We start from the raw sequence: 20,612 nt of genomic DNA, 5'->3' as shown, positions 1-20,612 counted from the left end.
TTTCTATTTTAGACCAAAACATTAACAGAAAAGGAAAGCAGACTGAGTAACATTTGAGCCAATATAATAATTACGTCTGTTCCCTGTCACTCTGTCAGTTGGTGAGCTTTTCTCAGAGCTGTGACTCTCTGCCAGGACCTGATTTGGCCCCAAACTGACCTGCCGGTCTATAATTTCTGAAAATTCCCTCAGATTTATATCAGGTTATGTTTGTTCCAATTTCCTGGTGTTTTTGGCCCATCCTAATCTCCATTTATCCCACATTTTCCAGGCCTGGAAAAGTCATAAAAATCATTGAAATTTAAAAAAAAAACAAAACTTTTTTTGTTACGAGTTTAAATCTGAGCAAGTTTGGCAAGAAAACAAAATTATGGGGGGTTCTTTTGATATTTGCTCCAGCACACATTTCTGTATGTCCACAAAAAACAAAATCAAATGGCCAATTTTAATGAACTGAGCATGTTCATACCCGAAGGATCAACTCTTTCCATTCAGTGAACTTTCCTCTGGCATCATTTAAAACATGTCATAACATAAAGGCAGATTGCCATGGTTACACAATATATGTATGCTCTCAGGAATATAAACACTAGTGCCATCTTCAGGGCAAACTTAACTATTTAATCCTTCTACTGCGATGGCTCCATGTTCCGTAGTGTTTGATCTATGTAACGCTTTCATAGTGTAGGGTGACACCAACATTGCAGCATATAGGAGGCTTTAACAGGCTTTAGGCTTCTTGTCATGTTCTGACTTTGAAGGAGAGCACAGCAGGGATTCAGAAAGCTGCGTGTAATATAATCAGTTTCAGATGTGAAGCATTTCATGTATCAGCTAATCAAAGTGTCATATGATCACAAGAGTTTCTCTATTTATTGAATATTTGTTTGTCTCCACCCCTCCAGGTGAATGGTAGGAACTTGTTGTCTGTGGATTATGATCGTACACTGCGAACGGAGAAAATTTACGATGACCACAGGAAGTTCCTGCTGAAGATCATCTATGACACCCAAGGTCATCCAACACTCTGGGTTCCCAGCAGCAAGCTACTGTCAGTTAACTTGACATACTCCAGGTAAAAACTTATATATTGGGCTATTTATTGTTTGAGGGTGTCCCCCACCTAATACACTCAGCCGCAAAAGGTTATAATATATCTTTGGGCTCTGAAGGAAAGTCCAACAAAGGTCCCGGTGAAAAACGGACAGTCTCTGAGTTTCTGATAGATGCATGACTTTGTAAATCTAACAGCACTTGTTTGTACACATTAAAGTGCACGTGGAGACACCTGTTGAGAGCACCCTGACTTGTAGGATAAGTTGGTTGAGCGAACAAAGGTTTTCTCTAGCGTCACATTTCTGTCCAATAAAAAAAATAAATAAATAAATACAAAAATCTCCCACTTTCAGTCGATTCTTCTCAAGGTCTGTCGAGGTATTTTGGTTAACATGAAATTCTTTGAGAACAGGTTAATGTCCCTCTCAACAGCTGCAGAACCTTTAGAGCACTGTATAATTATGTGATCAGTGATGTAAGCATAGTCACATTTACCCATTTCCACATACACTAACTGGCCACTTTATTAGGTACACCTGTACAATCCCAGGCAACTCACTACAACAGCCCTCCCATGAATTCTACTTTAGCAAAGTGTTTTCATTTTCAGTTTTTTGACACTGTTTGTCACCATGGTGATGATTCTACTTTGTGCATATTATTAAGGTTGTAGTGGTTGGTGGTGCTGTACAGGATTGCATTATACTGAACGGTGTGAATGATAATGTGAAATATGTGACTTTAATACAGCCTCTGAGACTACCTAACATTTTAAAAGGAACTTCTTTCTTTCTTTCATATTAACCTTCTTCAAATTGTTTGTGTGCGTGCGTACGTGTGTGTGTGTGTGCGTGCATGTGTGTAGTACGGGGCAGGTGACTGGCCTCCAGAGGGGTCCAACCACAGAGAGGTGGGAGTACGACAGTCAGGGAAGAATCATTTCCAGAGTCTTCGCTGATGGAAAGACGTGGAGCTACACTTATTTGGATAAGGTACATGATGACACAATGGAAGCCATTCACATAAATGTACACACCTCACAGACTTCAGTATAATCCATCACATGTACACCAAGCAGCAACCTCCAGGCCTGAAAAATGAAGCTAACACTTAAGTGCTAAAAACTGCAGTTCCTTGAATGGCCGGTGTTTCCAAAACAAAGTAAATCCCGGTAGAAACTCCATGTTAAATTGCTCAACTTTACAGTGGAAATAAACATTTACACGTTTACACCCTGGTACAAAAAATGGTTTTAGTTTTGGTATTCCATAGCTAATTTCAACATTCATGACAACTTAACTCACCAGTTTACAATTTGTTAAGGCCAAAAGTTACGGATATTTAAGGACAGGCCGCTTTACTAACAGGCTGTCTGAGAGGCCTCAGCACAGTCTGTGAGTCACATACACCCCTCACTCCTCCACTGCGCACAACATGTTGTCCTACTGGCTCAAACCAAAAAAAAAAAAGGTGGTGAAGGCCGCAATGCCAAACTTAAGGCTTCAAAACAGCAATACACAAACCAGTCGATGACTCTTTGGTAGCTACGTCTATTACTTATGTACTCTATGATGTACAAGCATCACTTACAACAATATAACAACTGAAGACATTAGTTTGACAGTCTACTTTGAAGGCTTTAATTAAGAACTGATAAAAATCCAGTGTATTTCATGAGGGTCAAGACAAAAAGGTCTTAAAAAAATATTTAAGTAATGCTGCATAAATATAACCTGTGTGTTATAACAGCATACTCAAGGACATTTATATAACACACACACATGCTGCTCACACACACAAAACCACACACGCTCTCCCTCAAGGAGGTGCTGTGATGGAGATGCTGCTCAACTCTGCAGAGACGTGATGAAAAATAAAAAAAGATAAATGACATGCCAAAGCGTGCGCACACCACACATACAGAGAGAGGGAGAGAGCGAGAGAGAGTTTGTTCTCTGTTTCTTCCACACACAAAGCAAGGTTACTCTGTTTGCCATAAATTCTGGTCAAACAAAGCAGGCAACACTAATTGAGGTTTTTCCCCTGTGTAAAATGTACTGTCACAAAGCTAGTGAGGAAAACAAGCAGCCACAAAGACTGTACTCACAAACAGACAGCTCACCTCCCGAGAGAGTGGAAAAGAGAGGAGAGGAGAGGAGAGGAGAGGAAATGGCATGTAATGGTTAAGAAGGAAAGAAAACATATGTTTCTCTTCCCTTCCAAGAGCTCTGTGATGGTTGAAAATGTCTGACTGAGTTCCAGGACAGGTCACAGTTTATATGTGTTAGATTTTAAAGCTAATTTGGTATCGACTCTTTTTACTACATTTCAAGGCGAATGAGACTTGCAGGTTGTGGACGCAGATTAAAAACGAGTCAATCAGCTCTCAGTGTGCTTTGGAATCGGCAGGCTTACAGTGACATTGAATGGTAATGAAAATGTGGAAAGGCAAAGTAGCATCTGTTCCGTTACACCTGGCAGTTTGGGATCTGTAACAGAGTTTTCCCAGCAATCCCAGGGGTATTTCACTGTTGAATATAGATGGCTGTAAAATGCATGACTGACTTACTTACTTTCTTATGGAGAAAAGATGAGTGAAGGAGGATAGAGCAATAAAAAGGACTGCACTCAAAAAGCCAGCGACTTTTGTTGAAGAAAAGAGGACTTGAGTAAAGATGAGGTAACTAAAGGAAAAAAGATAATTTAAAAGAGTGACTTTAAATACAAAGAAACAACCCACACTGTCTCTTAAAGAGGACAAGAGAGGGGATTCCCTGTAGTACAAGAGCTGGGGCGTAAAAAAATTAATAGTGCGAGAAGGACGAGGAGGAGACGACAGGAGGGATAAATCAGACCCTTTTTGTGTTTGTATGCTCGGGGAAGACAGAGGAGCAGACAGGCAGAGCCCGACACTAAACAGCAACAGACCTTGTTTGTGCCTGCTGAAAGAAATGACTGATAGAGAGAGATGGAGGGAGAGAGACAGAGAGGGATCTTTAAGGGAGACTGCAAAGACAGCGGTACTACTGTGGAAACAAGACCCAGGGGATGGTGGGAGCTTAGTTAAAGCGTGTTACACAGAGAGAGTGAGAGGCTGACATACAGGGAGAGAAATCGTGGATGAAGAGAGACAAGAGTGGTAGTAAGGGAACAGGAGTGATATAGTATGAGATGTAAGGAGAGAGGAAGAAACAATGAGAGAGAAATAAATGAATTAACAGGGTCAAAAGGCTAAAAGAAAGTAAGAGAGAGCAAATAAGCAGGTTTATACATAGTGCATAGTAACAGTACTCCTAATGCATTTTGCAGGAGATTCAATACATCACATATCATTAATATATAATTTCGTTAAAGTTATACTATGCAGGATTCTCCCAGAAGATATTGTATCAACTCATACAGAAGTAATCTTTCTCAGTCATCGTTTATGACCCACTTGAAGTGTGTGGTTGTGTATTTGTCTGTAGAGACTCTACCTTCTGCCTGTACTTGATTATTTTCTGCATTTGGGACTTTTACTGGGCGTGTACCCCACAGCGCTCAGTTGAGGTTGGGGCTTTATTAAAAAAGTAGCAGCCAGGTGCCAGACTGTAATCATCAGGCATCCAAGAGACAACTCAGAAAAGAAACGCAAATATAGCAAGGCAAAGCACCAAATGAGAGTGAATCTGGGGTTAGCTTTTACTTTAAACTTATAGTAGACATTTCATGATTTAGGTCAGGAGTAGGCAACGTGCAGCTCTGGAGCCACAGGCTCCCCTCTCCAGTAGCTCCTTGTGGATTCAACCAAAAACATGAAAATGGTATGCGTACAGTTATTTTCCTAACATTTGAATTTTCATTTATCATTGTTATAGGCCAAACGTGATAAGTTTGGGTAGAGGTGATGCAAAGTTGGTGGGCCCTGATCTAGTGTATATTAGTCCAACTTAACAAGAGTTGTAAAGTTTTTGAAGTGGTAGTGTTTTACTGAAAAGTATATATTATGGAGTTAAAAGTTATGAAGCCAAAAAGGGAAACTTACTGAGGAAACTATAAGGAAAAAAAAAACTGGTATTTTTTCTTTTTTAGTGTGTGACAGTTTTTTAGGGGCTGATGGAAGCAAGAACCTAGTCAATAATGAATAAAACAGGAGAGACTGACAAAGGGATTGAAATAAAGACAAGTGAAAGAGAAAGAAGCAGACTAAAGATAAAAATGGTGAGTGAGTGAGGGCACCAAACAGGGGACAAAACAAGGGATGTGAGGAGGAGACAAAATAGAAAAGAGATCATCCCGGCTCGGTGAATAAATGAGCCATATTCTATTACTCCATGTGTCACTCCGTGCTCACACTCTCGCCTTCTCTTGCACTTGTTTTTCATTCACTTCCTTCCTCCATCTGTCACTTTCTCTCCTTGCTGAAAATACTTTCTTTGGGAAACAGTGTCGAAAAGCAGAATTCATCATGCACAGTAATACACATGCAACATCATAACTGCATCTATATGGATGCAACATACTGTAATTTATGATGAACATTATGAGCACAGTTGAGTGGTTGGTATGCTCATGTATTTCTCTGTAAGTACTGTAATCAATTACAGATCTTTGTTGTCCCAAAAAATAATAAGCCTCACAGTCAAATAAACACAGAGGTAAAAATTAGGGATGTTCCTTACAACTTATTTCGCGGACATTTAAAGAGAAGTTCAAACTTAGAATATTAAGTAGTCTAAAATTTAAAAAACAATTTTAAAAAATGGCTAAAAGTTAATAAATAACATTTATTGAAAACAATGTTCTTTAGGAAAATAAATCTATAGGCATTTTCCCTGCTTAAATATAATTATATGAAATGATAATCATTGACTTACTGAGTCAATGGGGTGCTGGACAAATAAGGAAAGCATGTCTTGTATTTCATGTAACTGTGCTTGTTGTTGTTGTTTTGGTTTTGCGCATGCGTCAGCGTTTTGCGTGTTTTGAGCGTACGGCCAGTTACTCTGTCATGAACTAACGTTTTTCTCTACTTTTAAAGCGACTTCTTATACTTCTTACTTTTAGACTGTGGTTGTTTTACCTTCATCTTTTAACGAGGTCGAAGATTTTAACCATCGCACGTTTGGGTCTTTAGTTTATCCGGCCTACCGGACTCTATGGACTAGCTTAGCAGGTTTGTTTTTAGCCTGGTGGCTAGGCTAATCGCTCGCTCCTGTGTAAACTTTTAAGCTTTTAAACTCACACAACTTCTGCGGACAAACTAACTGCCTTGGTGGCACAAACGCAGACGAACACAGACGACAAACTAAACAGAAGTGACCAGGAAAATCCGGTTTGTCCTCTGTTTATCGCGAGCTTCTTAGCTAACTAAGCTATGCTACATGGCTACCGCCATTATGTCCCTGAAAGACCATCATCTCCAACTAAGGAAAGCGGAAAAAAGATCGCTGACCTGTTGAATGATGTCCGCCGGCTCTCCAGGAACTGAGGGTAAAGGAAGCCCAGCTGGACCAGTGTATGACCATCGCCCACGAGCAATGTCTCCGGATCTCCTCGTATTCAGCGGCTCTCCAGGACACGGTGCCCTGGGATCCCACCGGTCCGCGGCCATCCTTCTGCTCCACCCCGCGTCTCCAGCGCTCATGGGCTGAGGTGGTTACCCGTGGCCGATCTAGGACCTTGGCTGGAACCACCTCGCCTCACTCCTACTCTCCAACCGCTTTGAGGCTCTGTCCACTTGGTATGCTGGTGCTCCAGGCGATGGTCAGGGTCTGGCTCCCCTCCAGAGGCTGCTGCACAGTCCCCGCCTCGGACCGACGCGGTGACCGCAGCTCACCACCCAGGAGACACTCCTCCACCCGGTCCCACAGGTCCCTCCTCATCGGCGGGCACCAAGGCAGCGGGCGCCCGCTGCCGCACCGGTCTGTCATCTCCGCTGCAGCCTCCGGGTGGGCCCCACCGCTGCGCCGCTGGAGTCCGGGACCAACAGCTGCCATCCCGGGCAACGTCTTCGGCCACGCGTATGAGGCTGCTGAAAACGCTGTCGAAGACATCCCGCGACCACCCATAGCAGCCGGGTTCGGATACCTCAGCAGGGCAGTGGCTGCCCCGGCTCCCAGCGACCGACACCACCGGGTCCTAACGGGTCTGATTTGACCAGTGTTCGTGCTGCTTTGACAAACAGCGCTCCTCCGCTGGGAGCTTACCTGGGAATTCCTCCGTGAGGCACGGAGCCACACGGCCCGCTCTCCACCATCCATGGCCCAGTCACAAAATGCACTTTTCGGAGAGGCGCACCTGCCCCTCTGTGCTGGTGGTTGGGACCTCCATGGTCAGGCACGTGGCAGTGCATGGCGGCGGACCTTCTGCCACCCCTGGCGCACAGGTCAGGGCGCGTTGCATCCTCCGCTCTGCAGCTGAGTGCTCAGCGCCAGCTCAGCCTCTACACTGGTCATGGAGGCCGGCATCAACGACCTAAAATACCAGCAGTCAGACTTCTTAAGCGGGACTTTCGCCACCCCTAATTGACCACCTGCTGCTGGACACGGGAAGCGGTTAATTATCTCAGGCCGCTCCCCCCCTCGTTACGGTGACGTCACCACCTCCGTAGTCAGCTGCACGTGTGGTTGAAGGGATACTGCTGGGAAAAGGTATCCCATTTGTTGACAACTTTTGCAGCTTTTTTTAAACAGGCCCACCTTTTTTCAAACACGGCCTCCACCCAAACAAGAATGGTTTACATCTTTTATCTGTGTATATTGACTTGACTATCCGTTCATGCTCCACCACCTCCTCATGACTCACTAATGACACACGCACTTCCAGACCCCCTGCCTCCCAATTACCTTCACCTCCACTGTCACCCACCCCTATACAGGCGCAGGATAATATTCAGACAATCAAAACCAAATTACAAACAACAGACAGGTAAGACCAGGGTCTGTTCATAGAAATAACTGTATTTAAAATCCCCCGAGTTGGAGGTGACAAGCACCGTCCCAGTGCAGACACTAAAATAGCTGTCCTGAATATGCGCTCCTTTTAAACAAATCATTTATTATAAATGATATTATTGTAGACAACGACTTAGACATCATTCTACTGACAGAGACATGGCTTGGCACTGATGCACCTGTCGTTCTCACTGAGGCTTCCCCACCAAATTTTAACTTTTTATTTTCAACTCGAGAGGGCAAAAAAGGAGGCGGAACTGCTTCAATTACAAAGATTAACATGTGCTCAAATGAAGTATTTTAACAACTTATCATTTTGAGTATCATGCCTTTGTTTTTAGCAACCCCATTCTTTGCTAACCGTCTACAGACCACCCAGGTACTCATCATCTTTTATCAATGAATTTTCCGAACTTTTATCAATTATCTATAGTAAATACAATAGAATTTTAATAACTGGTGATTTTAACTTGCACATGGACAATTCCTCAGACACAGTGTCCAGAGAATTTTTAAACCTTTTACACTGCCTAGATTTTAGACAGCATGTCACACAGCCAACTCACAGCAGGGGGCGCACCCTGGACCTGGTCATAACTTATGGCCTGTCCATTGGTGGGCCATCTGTTGTGGATCTGGCTGTGTCTGACCACTTTTGTGTGTTTTTACAGTCACCAGTTTTAATCAGCAGGAGGCCCGGTGAGATCAGTGAGGGAAGCAACTACCTAACGTCTGAAGTGGCTGCAAAGTTTATCCGGATTTTACAGAGCACTCCAGCAGATATTTTACCAGCACCATGTGATTTCATTGTTGACAGTTTTAACAATAAATTAAAGACAACACTGGACACAGTGGCCCCACTTCAATTGAAGACTGTTAAAACAAAACCTACACACGCCTGGAGAAATATGAACATCAAAAAGCTGAAGAGAAACTGCAGGAGTGCTGAGAGGAGATGGCGAAAGTCAAGTTAACAGTTCACTACGAAATATTCCGTGAACACCTCAAAACCTACAATAACACTGTCAAACAGAGCAAGAATTTCTCACTTTCAAAAATTAATCAACGACCATAAAACCAACCCAAAATTCCTCTTCTCCACAATCGACCTTTTAACAAATGCAAATTTTAATAGACCCTCCAAGATACCAAGTGATGCCCTTTGTGAGGATTTTGCAGACCACTTCAGAAGTAAAATCAATGACATCAGATCGAGTCTTTACGCATCAGATTTAAGTGTCTACTCACCCGGATCATTGATTTTACCGGAGGAAACACTGGAGAGTTTTCCCTGGTAGATCTTGAGGACACTTGGTCGAGGTTTTCTCTCCCAAGTAAAGCCCACAACCTGCCTCTTAGACCCAATTCCCACTCCATTTTTAAAGCGTTTCATGCATTCTTTGAGGAACAATTGATATACATGGTGGTGCTCTCTTCAGACGGTGTCTTCCCACCTCCTTTAAAGCGGTGGTGAAACCCTTCTGAAGAAAGAGCAATTAGATCTAACATTTTAATAATTATCGACCTGTATCGAACTTACCATTCTTAAGTAAAATCTTGGAAAAACTTGTGTTTAACCAAGTGGCAAATGACTTTTAACCACAAATAACATTTTAGAGAGGTGTCAGTCTGGTTTTAGGATGAATCACAGTACCGAGGCGGCCCTTGTAAAGATTTTAAATGACATCAGGCTCAACTTAGATAACCATAAAATCACTGTCTTGGTACTACTGGATCTAACCGCCGCCTTCGATACAGTAGACCATCACATTTTATTAAATAGACTGAGGAACCTGGTCGGCCTCTCTGGTACTGTTCTGAACTGGTTTCACTCCTACCTCACAGATCGACACTTCTTTGTAAGTATGGATACATGTTCCTCAGGAATCCATGAGATAAAGTGTGGGGTTCCCAAGGGTCAATTTAGGCCCAACTCTTTTTAATCTGTACATGCTTCCCTTGGGGACGTCACATCAGGAGTCACGCATCAGCTTTCATAGTTATGCTGACGATACTCAACTGTACATCGCTGTGTCTCCTGATGACACAGGGCCTATTGATGCCCTTTTTAACTGCATTTCAGACATAAATTCATGGATGGCAGCAAATTTCCTACAGCTCAACCAGGACAAAACAGAGGTTTTAGTCATCGGTCCTGAAGGCCAGAAAGAGAGAGACTTTTACCAAAGTTACAGGCTTTTAGAACATCACAATCTGTAACAAATCTGGGTGTGATTTTTGACTCTGAGCTACTTTTATCCCACACATCAAAAACACAACAAAAATTGGTTTTTATCATCTAAAGAACATAGCCAGAGTCCGCCGTTTCTCTCAGGCCAGCACGGAGGTACTGATGCATGCTTTATCTCTTGTCGTCTAGATTATTGTAATGCCCTGCTCTCTGGTCTTCCCAAAAGAGCATTTCAATTTACAACTATTGCAGAACTTCGGCCCGCCAGTGCTGAGGACCAGAGGGCGGAGCATATTACATCGGTTTTAAAATCGCTTCATTGGCTCCCGTGCGTTTCAGGATTGATTTTAAGGTTCTTTTACTTGTTTTAAGTGTCTCAAAGGTCTTGGGCCTTCTTACCTAACTGAGCTGCTTTTACCTTATCAACCCCTCATGGACCCTGAGGTCCTCCGGCACTAACCTTTTAACCATACCACAAGTTAGCTCTAAAAGAAATGGGGAGGCGGCTTTCAGTTACTATGGCCCCCGTCTGTGGAACAGCCTCCCGGAGAACCTCAGGATCACAGACAGTGTTGAGGTTTTTAAAAAGAGGCTCAAGACCCATCTTTTCAATCAGGCTTTTAACTAACTAATCAACTATTTATTTATTTATTCTCCTTTTTTATTTTATCTTATCCCACTGTTTTAGTCTCCCATTTATTTATCTATCTAATTATTAGCGGTTATAACCTTTAATCTATTTTACTGTGCACTTGTATTCTTTGTCTTATTTTACTGTTTCAGTCCCTTACGTTCTTAGGTTTTATGTTCTTTACCTTATTTTATTGTGTTAGTTTTTAGCTCCAGTGTTTCCTCATCGGGGCCTACCGGACTGGGAGTGGTCTCTGGTCCACCATTGGGGGTGCTGTACCGTGGACTGTTTCGGCCCGGGTGGCTAGAGGGCTCGGCATCTTGGTGCGGGCACTCCTGTCCGCCAGGTTGGGATGGTCTCTGTATAAGCGGCGCCCAGTGCTGGACCGTGACCTCTCTCAGTGAGGTTAACCCCAAAAAGTGCTTCTCCCTCGCCTCAGGTCTCAGTGCCTAGCCATGTCTCTTTAGTAACAATTGGTGTGTGTTGGTGTATGTGTGCGTGTGTGGGTGGTAAGGGTGGATGTTAGGTGCCTTAATAATATGTGTGGGAATATCTACATGATTGTGTGTGTGTTGTTGCGTACGTCTAGGTGGGGGTGGGAGGGTCAGGCTGTCTGTATTTTTCTTGATTTTCATTAATGTTTTTCATTTCTGTTATTGTTTTTAATCTCTGTGAGGCACTTTGTGTTACTCTTTGTATGAAAAGTGCCATACAAATAAAGATTTGATTTGATTGATTGATTTAATAATAGGTTTAACTGACTAGTATGTCTGGAGCCGAGGGTTGCAATGTTAAATCAGTGGTGAAATATGAATAAGTAAGTTTACTCGAGTACTGCACTTAAGTACACATTTGAGGTACTTATACTTTGTTTGACTATTTTAATGCCATGCCACTTAACACTTTATGCAATTGCAATTCAGAAGTAAATATTGTACTATTACTCCAGGCGTTTGGTGGAGTAAAGGAATCTGTAAATAGAAAATAGATCAAAACAATAAAATAATTTTTATGTAAAAAATCCAAAGAGAATGTAAATCACAGAGGTAATAAAATATTTGAATAGCGGTAAGTCTTACAAGCAGGTAAAACATAACAACGCCCTGTTGGTTACAGAATATTTGCCTGCAAGAACATGTCTAGAAGAAGCTGTTATACTTGTAGTTTTCTGTAGGGTGTTTTGATAATCGTTTAAGTCATTTTTAATGCAAGAACATTTCACAGCTTTAGTATTTAATATTAGGACTGATATTTTTACGGTATGGTAGTAGTACTTTCACTCAAGTAAAGCATCTGAATAATTTGTCCACTACTGGGTTTAATTCATGAGTCAACTAATTGCGATCATCCCTATTTAAAACCAGCAAAGAAGACATACTCAACAGGTGATAGAAACCATTTAACAGTTTCAGATACATAAAAATCCAAATGAGTCAACTCAACAAGAATTTAACTCAACCTCAAGCTGCTCTTTGGCAACACAAACCCCAATGTCACAGTGTATTAGAGACATAAAACACTAATGTACAATAATACATCAAGCCCGTTTAATTCAGAGCAAGACTGCAAAAAAGCGCACTATCATTTCCTCATGAGCCACTTTAGCAGCTTAACAGAGTCTCACTCCTCTGACCTGTGCAGCTGGAGGTCAAGGTGATCTTTACTGATGCCTGAGGCAAGGAGCACTCACCCAAGAGAGCTTGTGTTTTTATCTTCCAGACAAAGACGAGTTGCCGCTGTCCTTTTTAATAGTTTAGATCTGCATTCACCTTACTTTTCAGATTATTGTCCACTACTAATCACAGTGCAGGAGGCTCCCAGAGGATTTATGAAAATGATGGTTTTGTCTTTTCTTTTGAACAACCAGAGGCGATTGGTGTCACTTTATGCTACACAGATGGAACAGTTTTATTCATCCTGTCGAAGAACAGTGCGTGCTTAGCCCCAGGCCTGAGTGCCAATGCACTGTGGAAAATGCCTGTGGGACAAATGAAGTAGCAGGGCATCCCAGTTGTAGAAGTTATAGATGTTTGTCCAGCAAACGTGTTGCTGTGTTTTAATTTGAAAGCTATTTCCTTGACCTGAGCTGCCATGTCGGCTTTTTTATAGGAAATGTTGGGCTTTTTCTTCCTGAAGGTTGGTTGAAAATGTACAGACCATGAACTATTCACTTGGAAAAATAAAAAAAAGATTCTCTCTTTTTTTTCCAACATCGTTTTATAACTGTCCTTGCTCTTTTTGTGCTTTTGTGTGTGACTGTTCAATAACACATGTGGTCCAGTTCCACAAACTGCAAAAAGGCGCAATCACCAGGATCAGACTCTGGCAGACGAATGAGTGCTTTTCAGTCAAATACAAAGTTTTATTTGTGAATAACAATCTATTATGTAGAAAGCTAAACTACCATGTCAAATATTTCTGAAACGTGTCACTTATATTGATGAAGCACTTTTTTAAAAAAAGACACAAGAGCAGCTTTTCACAATTGTTGATGACCTCATAACAGCCAGCAGCTCGTTCAGTCAGACACACTCGCTTTAAGGAACTGAACATTGATAGAAATTGATCATACAATGACATGGTGTAAAAGGCTCTTCTTTTTCTTTTTGAAAGGGGTTCTCAGAGAATTTGAGCTGCTACCCCCTTCAGTAAACCAATTGTATTGCCAGAGTGTAACAAAGACAGACAGAACCCTCTTCCAGGGGACTGAGATACTGTAGCATACTGGCAGCGCTGGTATATTTTCAATTTAAAAGTAAGAACATTTCAGACACTTCTGTATTATACAGCACTAAATCAACACTTTACCAAAAAGCAACCGGTCACAACAGGCTCTAAAACTGAAAGGCATCTGTTATGTTATGAAACTGAAAATTTAGAATACAAGTTGCTTTTTTTTTCCTTGTTCTAGTGATCACATGTCTGAGTATTGCTGTTGGATGTGCATTAGCATGTTAGATGTGTTTCCATTCACATCTCCTACAGCGGTAGAGAAGTGTCCACACGCCGTCCTCGGTCTATACACAGCTCTATTTCCGTTGCTGTTGTAGCTGACTGAGGAACTGCAGGCGCGTCCTCCAGCTCCACTATATCACCATAGTGTGAAAAGTATAGTAGATTTGCGCATCCCAAAAAACATTTCAGGCAGGTTCTGGACAAGAAGAATAGCAGTCAACAACATGAAAAAAGTCTGAACATTGCAGCTTTATTATGTGTAATTTAACACATCTGCAAGTGATGTTTGTAGCTCATGCTCTTCTTCAGACACCTCTCTGAAGCTCACTGTTCAGTCTGAAGAATAGAATGAGCTTAAAGCGTCACCTGTGGATGTGTCGATAAATTGCAAATAAGGGAGCTACAGTGTGCTGACTTTTTTCATGTTTTTGACCGTTCACCATAGTCCGACAGACTTGCACGCCAATCCACTTATTTAGCTAATCTCAGGGCATATTGTCATATTTGTCAAACCAGCCCAAGTTTATACAGTTTTTTGAGTGCAACCATTATAATCATGGATGAGTAATCAATAGAGGGCATTGCACAGTGCGTAATTGAAGTAAACGGTGGAGCAAAATCGCAGATTACATTGATTACCCGCCAACTTTTGCTCTGATATTACAGATATTTGAACGAAAGCATGGAATCATGGAACTGATTCCATTCAGATATCTGTAATCTGTAATATCTGTAATGGCTGAAAAGATGTAATTAGAGAAAGGATTGTGATTATAGTCAATAAAAAGACAAAACTTATTTGCAGGTCTTAAACGTCATGCAAACTAAAATCTTCATTAAAGTCCAATTTGCTACCTGCACACCACCCCAAATTCTACATCCTTTCTTTCCTTCTTGTTGCATGAACACTGCCTCCTGCATTGGCATTGAACTTAAATATAAGCTAAGGATAATGGGCTAAGGAAACACAAACATGAATATTACATCGTATGTTATATGGTTTACTGCCAGAATGTTGGGGGACGTAGGAGTGGTGGAAGGAGCTGCAGCAGCAGTCTTGGCAAGAGTAAATCAGCAGATTAATCCACCTGATTAATTATATTTATGAGCAGCGGATGAGCTTATGAGGGTAATGCATGAATGATGATGCAGTGCTCTGCTCAGTCTAACAAAATGCCAGTAACCTGAAGGGTTAAAGGCCCTAATAAATAAACAAAATGGGAAGCACATTAAGAGCCATGAAAACAAACAGTGAAATCTTTTAAATTGATTCTTTCCACAGTGTAAACCATGAAAGAAGGCAGGCACAGGTGTGATGGATCTGGATCTTATAGAACACACACATGCACAGACGCCACATATGCCTCAACTAAATAGCTACTCTTAGCTGGCAGGTAATGTCCCCAGAGGACTGTAAATAAAGCACTACTTAAAATGCAAGGAGAGCTGTCTTAACTCTGATGCAGGAGGGATTTTGCATAAGGTCCAGTGGGGCACAGCCTCAGCAGATGGCAAAAAATAATCAAGATATTCATCTAATAAAAGCTGATTGAAAGATATACTGCCAATTATACTTGAGTCCTTCATTTCTTTATAATGTGGATTGATGTGGATGTTCTACAGTGTCATGGACCATAAGGTTCATGATATAAACAACACTTGTGTGTAAGGAGCTACATGTTAAATACAAACATCCAGTCTGTGGTTAAATATATGTCCTTACCTCTCAACAAAGTGCTTCCTGGATATGATGGAAGTTTTTCTTTAACCCCAAACTAATCAAAAGCTGCATTTTTTATTCATATATGGATATTTATAAGATTTTCCACAACATTGTGTAGATGTTAAGTGTCTCTTTTTGCTTCTACGGTCTTTTACTGGCATGTTACATGTTTTCCTTTATTCTACTCTCTTTCCAACAGTCCATGGTCTTACTGCTGCACAGCCAGCACCAGTACATCTTTGACTATGACTCAGGGGACCGTCTGTCAGCTGTCACCATGCCCAGTGTGGCTCGACACACCATGCAGACCATCAGATCCATAGGATACTACAGGAACATCTACACCCCTCCAGAGAGCAATGCGTCTGTCACTGTGGACTACTCTGAAGATGGACAGGTGTGTGGCTGTGTGTGTAATAAGACTTACATTCACATCGTTTGATAGGAGTCTTTGTTTTTCTGCTTTTTTTTATTATTAGCAGACATTATAGTTCTACAGTATATTGTTTTGTATTTGTAAGGCAGCCCTACATTTAAATCTCAAGTCTCACCGTAGTCAATTCTGAAAGGCTGACTTGAAGTTATGATGAATGTCTTTTCCAATAAATGTTGTTTGATACTGATCAGCAACTTATTCATCTCATCTCATTATCATTTTAAGTGCTCATCTCCGGTGCTTTTTCCTCTCTCTCCTCAGCTTCTCAGAGTCGCCCATCTAGGCACTGGACGCCGTATACTGTACAAATATCGCAGACAGGTATGAGATTTACTCTTTTTTTGGAGAAGTCTTAGGCCACTTTGAACTTTATTTTAGCAAGATTATAATGACCATACATATGTATTTATTTCTCAGTAGTCTCTTAACTAAAATACAACCAGTATACAGTATTAAAAATGGAAATATTTCAGAAGAAAACATCAGGCTTAAGTTATAAATATTTACTGTGACCTCCATTTCCACTCAGCATGTCTTGAACTCTTAGGCAGGCAATATGAGATTTACAGTACTAATCTTCTGGTGTATTTACTCCAGGTTGCATTCAAGATATGTCCAAAGTTCAGTATTGATTGTTTGAGCTACGTTTTGGTATGGTCGTATGATTCCATGTTTCACACTAAATATTGACTTCAGTCAGAAGAAGCCATTTTGTTTTGACTGTTTTGCTGTTTTAAAACATTGTATATGTTCTCTGTATTCTTTGTATCTTAATAAAAAGACTAAGCAATAATTGTATATATTATATCCTCATTACAACTTTTCTAAAACAAAAAATCAATTGTGGCCTAATGGTAGCCTTGCACAGTACTGTATATATATAATTATTATTAATATGTATGTATATGTAAATTCATGTTCATTTTTATATTTGTTTATGTTAAAGTACATATGTAGTTTATAGCTAATAAATACAATGTTTTTTATCTTTAACAGTATCATAGCAGTATCATCTTATCCCTTCGTTGCAGTGAAAATTATTAACATAAACCATTTACAGAAGTAGGCACGAATACATCATAGTATCTTGTTATGAATTACAAATATAAAACAACCATAATAAAATAAATAGGTAATAAATAGAAAGAAGATCTTTTTTTTTACACCAAGACTCTGTTTTTTGCGCTCATTGTAAGTGATGCCAGGGAGAGATCAATACAGCTTGAAACATCATGAAACAGGGTCAAGTGGACGCTCGGATGGTGGTGAGGCAGGTGATATGCATGAGCAGCAGCTGCAGCAGAGAATGAACAAGGGCTCTGAGAGCTTGAATAAACCACTCATGTCAGTTGATGGCAGTCATTGAGGTTAGCTCATGGTCAAGCTGATTCTGGATGAATGGGACTCATTATAAGTCCAACATTGTAAACACATACTGCTCTGTTTTGTTTCTCTTATCAGAACAAGCTGGCAGAGATCCTCTATGACTCAACACGGGTCAGTTTCACGTATGATGAGACCGCTGGTGTGCTTAAGACCGTCAACCTGCAGAGCGAAGGCTTCATCTGTTCCATCCGATACCGCCAGATCGGCCCGCTTGTTGACCGGCAAATATTCCGCTTCAGTGAGGATGGGATGGTGAACGCACGCTTCGACTACACTTACGACAACAGCTTCAGAGTCACCAGCATGCAGGCTGTAATCAATGAGACACCGCTGCCCATAGATCTCTACCAGTTTGATGATATATCTGGGAAGGTGGAGCAGTTTGGGAAGTTTGGAGTCATCTATTATGATATCAATCAGGTAAGACAAGATTGGCTGCATTGATTTATATTGTCCTTAAATGATGGATGAATAAGAAAAGGTACCTCATACATCTTGTTGGAACTTTGATATTAATCAGGCATTTAAAAGAACAGAGAGTGACAGATCACACATCAGTGATACTCAGCTTACAGCCAGCGGGCCAAGGCGGGTGTTGGGTGGCCACAGTAAAATAAAGTGATTCACACTGGGAATTGTTTTTGTACTTTTAGTATAAATAATGTGCGAGAGTCCATGAAACAGAATCAAAATAGCTCGTTTATCAAAAAAAGTACCAGTGAAGGATCCCTTGCACCCCCTGACAGAGGTCCTAGCTAAGCCCCTAATGTCCTAAAATCCTAGAAATGTCCTACAATTATAGAAATGTCCTAAAATGCAAGAAATGTCAGAAAATCATAGAATAATCCAGACATCTGAGAAACGACCTAAAATCCTACAAACGTCCTAAAATTCTAGAAACATGTATAAGGCTGCTGTGACTGGTCCCTGCCCCCCTGTCATTTTGCAAAAGTGGACCCTAAGCAAAGCAAGTTGAGTATCCCTGTCATACATCCTTAATCTGAATTTTCAAGGGAATAAATAATTCATGACTAAATAACCTCCTAGTTGGTGTGCAGGTTAAGCATATTGACACCAAGTAAAAAAAACGTAATTGTGTGACTTTACTGTTTGATCCTCCCTCATCCCTGCACCCTGACATTTTACACAGCTGCACCTTGCATTACAAGTTACTCCTTGTGGTAGGAGATATGACTTCATATCACAACATTTTCTACATTACTGATGATATGACAGAATGATGCATTATGTTATGCAAATTGCAAGTAGAATGCATCCCTCAAGAACAGTGACCAATAAATGTACCTTTCATTTTGATTCAGATTGTTTGTTTTGCAAACAACTTATGTTAAAGACCCCAATAAATCAAATGCACGAGTGAAATTTTGTTTTGGAATGCAAACATGGACCTCTGAGAAGGAGAAAAAAGGCAAGAAGTAATGAGGTGAAACCAGGTGACTTCCATATTATCCATCACATACAAGCAAAAACAAAAATTTTAATTTTTATGATATTGCACCAGACTGGATAAAGCAGGTTATCTCCCTTAGCAGCACTCAGTTAGTTGTTGAATAACAATGTTTACTGCCACAGTGTCAGCAGGCTATCAGTGGACTCTTTTTTACCACACAAACCAAACATTTCTCAAATGAGAGCTCCTACTACTCACTGAAAAAGAGCCCTGAAATCTTAAATAACTGTTTTTAGTCCAAGTTTAACTTTCAATTCAATTCTTAGGAGTGATTCTGAGATGCTGATAAACACAGGCCCTGAGCTATTCGCTTGATTTCCCCCAACAGAACCAATCGTTAATGTGTTTGTGTCTACAAAGCAGGATAAAAACACTATCCCGGCTGGCACTTGTTTAATGCCCTGTCTCGCCTAGTCAGTCATTTATACTCCCTCCAGTCTCTCTGTTGAAATCTGATCAGCAGGGCTTTTTTTAGCAAGTTTATACCTCGTATTAACATGCATTTTTGTGGTCCAAACACAAGTGGACAGCCAAGACACATTGCCGTTCATACCTGTGTCTATCGTGTGTTTCCAGCTGACCGTTTGTGTTTGGATTTTGTCACTGCCTACATGACTTATGTTGCATCAGTCGTTACCAATTGATAGGTTGCGGTACACTTTAATATACAGTGAATTTTCAGCACAGAGCTTTTATTTTGAAGTGCTGTTTAAGTCTGTTTATTTTTGCAATATGTTTTATTTCTTAGTGTTCTACGCCAACATGTTGTTTATGTTTTGTGCAACTGAATATGTGGTAATTTATGTGTGGATCTTGAGTTAATAACTAAAGATAAGTCTGGACCCTTTGACTGGACCAGTTGGGAGCCACTGTGCTAGAAGGTCAAAGGACCCCACTGATGGTTATACTCTTGTAACACATCATTATCCATAGGACAAAATGATGGACGGTCATGCAACGTTTTGTTGAACTCTTCGTAAAGTAGGGAAGTTATGTGTTAGCTTACTGTCACCAGAACAGTTACCACATCCTGCATTTGCACTGATGATGTAGTATTTTTCGGGGACACATCAGGACGCATTAGCATTTACTCTACAGAAGGTGCATCCCAGACCACCTCTGCAAGTAGTTTGAGTGATTGGATCGCATTGCATCTTGGTGGTCATTTACACGTATATTTAACGCAGCCCACTAGTGATTAAATCACCCAAGATGCATATTGATACCAGCTATAAACAGGCTCTTTGTCAGTGTTGAAAGTAAACTGTTGGTTTTCTGAACTTGTTTTCTTCTCATATTAGATCATCTCCACGGCAGTGATGACCTACACCAAACACTTCGACCAGCACGGCCGCATCAAGGAGATCCAATACGAGATCTTCAGGTCTCTGATGTACTGGATCACCATTCAGTATGACAACATGGGCCGAGTCACAAAGCGGGAGATCAAGATTGGACCGTTCGCCAACACAACCAAATATGGATATGAGTATGATGTTGATGGTCAGCTGCAGACGGTCTCCCTCAACGAGAAGATGATGTGGCGGTAGGATCATGACATCAAAACTGAAAAAGTTGCATCATCGTTTGATCATGTTTAAAACTAATAGTATAATCTTCTGGTATTCCAGGTATAATTATGACCTGAATGGGAACCTGCATTTGCTGAACCCTGGCAACAGTGGTCGTTTAACTCCTCTACGCTACGATCTGAGGGACAGGATCACTCGTCTGGGAGATGTTCAGTACAGGCTGGATGAAGATGGTTTTCTGAGACAGAGAGGAGCTGAGATATTTGAATACAACTCCAAAGGTGAGGATTACTATT

At 41.0% G+C, this 20,612-nt stretch overlaps 1 protein-coding gene across 8 annotated transcripts in view; it reads left to right on the top strand.

Annotated features, from left to right (window-relative positions):
• The window catches only part of tenm3 (teneurin transmembrane protein 3), a 496,888-nt gene that overhangs the window by 463,749 nt on the left and 12,527 nt on the right, over positions 1-20,612 (top strand). For all 8 annotated transcript variants that reach the window (XM_088073250.1, XM_088073247.1, XM_088073283.1 and 5 more), the window contains 7 exons: positions 906-1,075; positions 1,922-2,048; positions 15,691-15,888; positions 16,189-16,248; positions 17,389-17,733; positions 20,086-20,330; positions 20,416-20,597. In XM_088073250.1, the coding sequence (XP_087929376.1) occupies positions 906-1,075; positions 1,922-2,048; positions 15,691-15,888; positions 16,189-16,248; positions 17,389-17,733; positions 20,086-20,330; positions 20,416-20,597 (1,327 nt within the window). The remainder of the gene's footprint in view (positions 1-905; positions 1,076-1,921; positions 2,049-15,690; positions 15,889-16,188; positions 16,249-17,388; positions 17,734-20,085; positions 20,331-20,415; positions 20,598-20,612) is intronic.

The sequence above is a fragment of the Plectropomus leopardus genome, chromosome 3 (assembly GCF_026936395.1).
Source record: "Plectropomus leopardus strain MGB_pleo_1.0 chromosome 3, ASM2693639v1, whole genome shotgun sequence".
Taxonomy (NCBI): domain Eukaryota; kingdom Metazoa; phylum Chordata; class Actinopteri; order Perciformes; family Serranidae; genus Plectropomus; species Plectropomus leopardus.
Note: the sequence above shows the minus strand (reverse complement) of the source record. Positions and strands in the feature narration are given on the sequence as shown.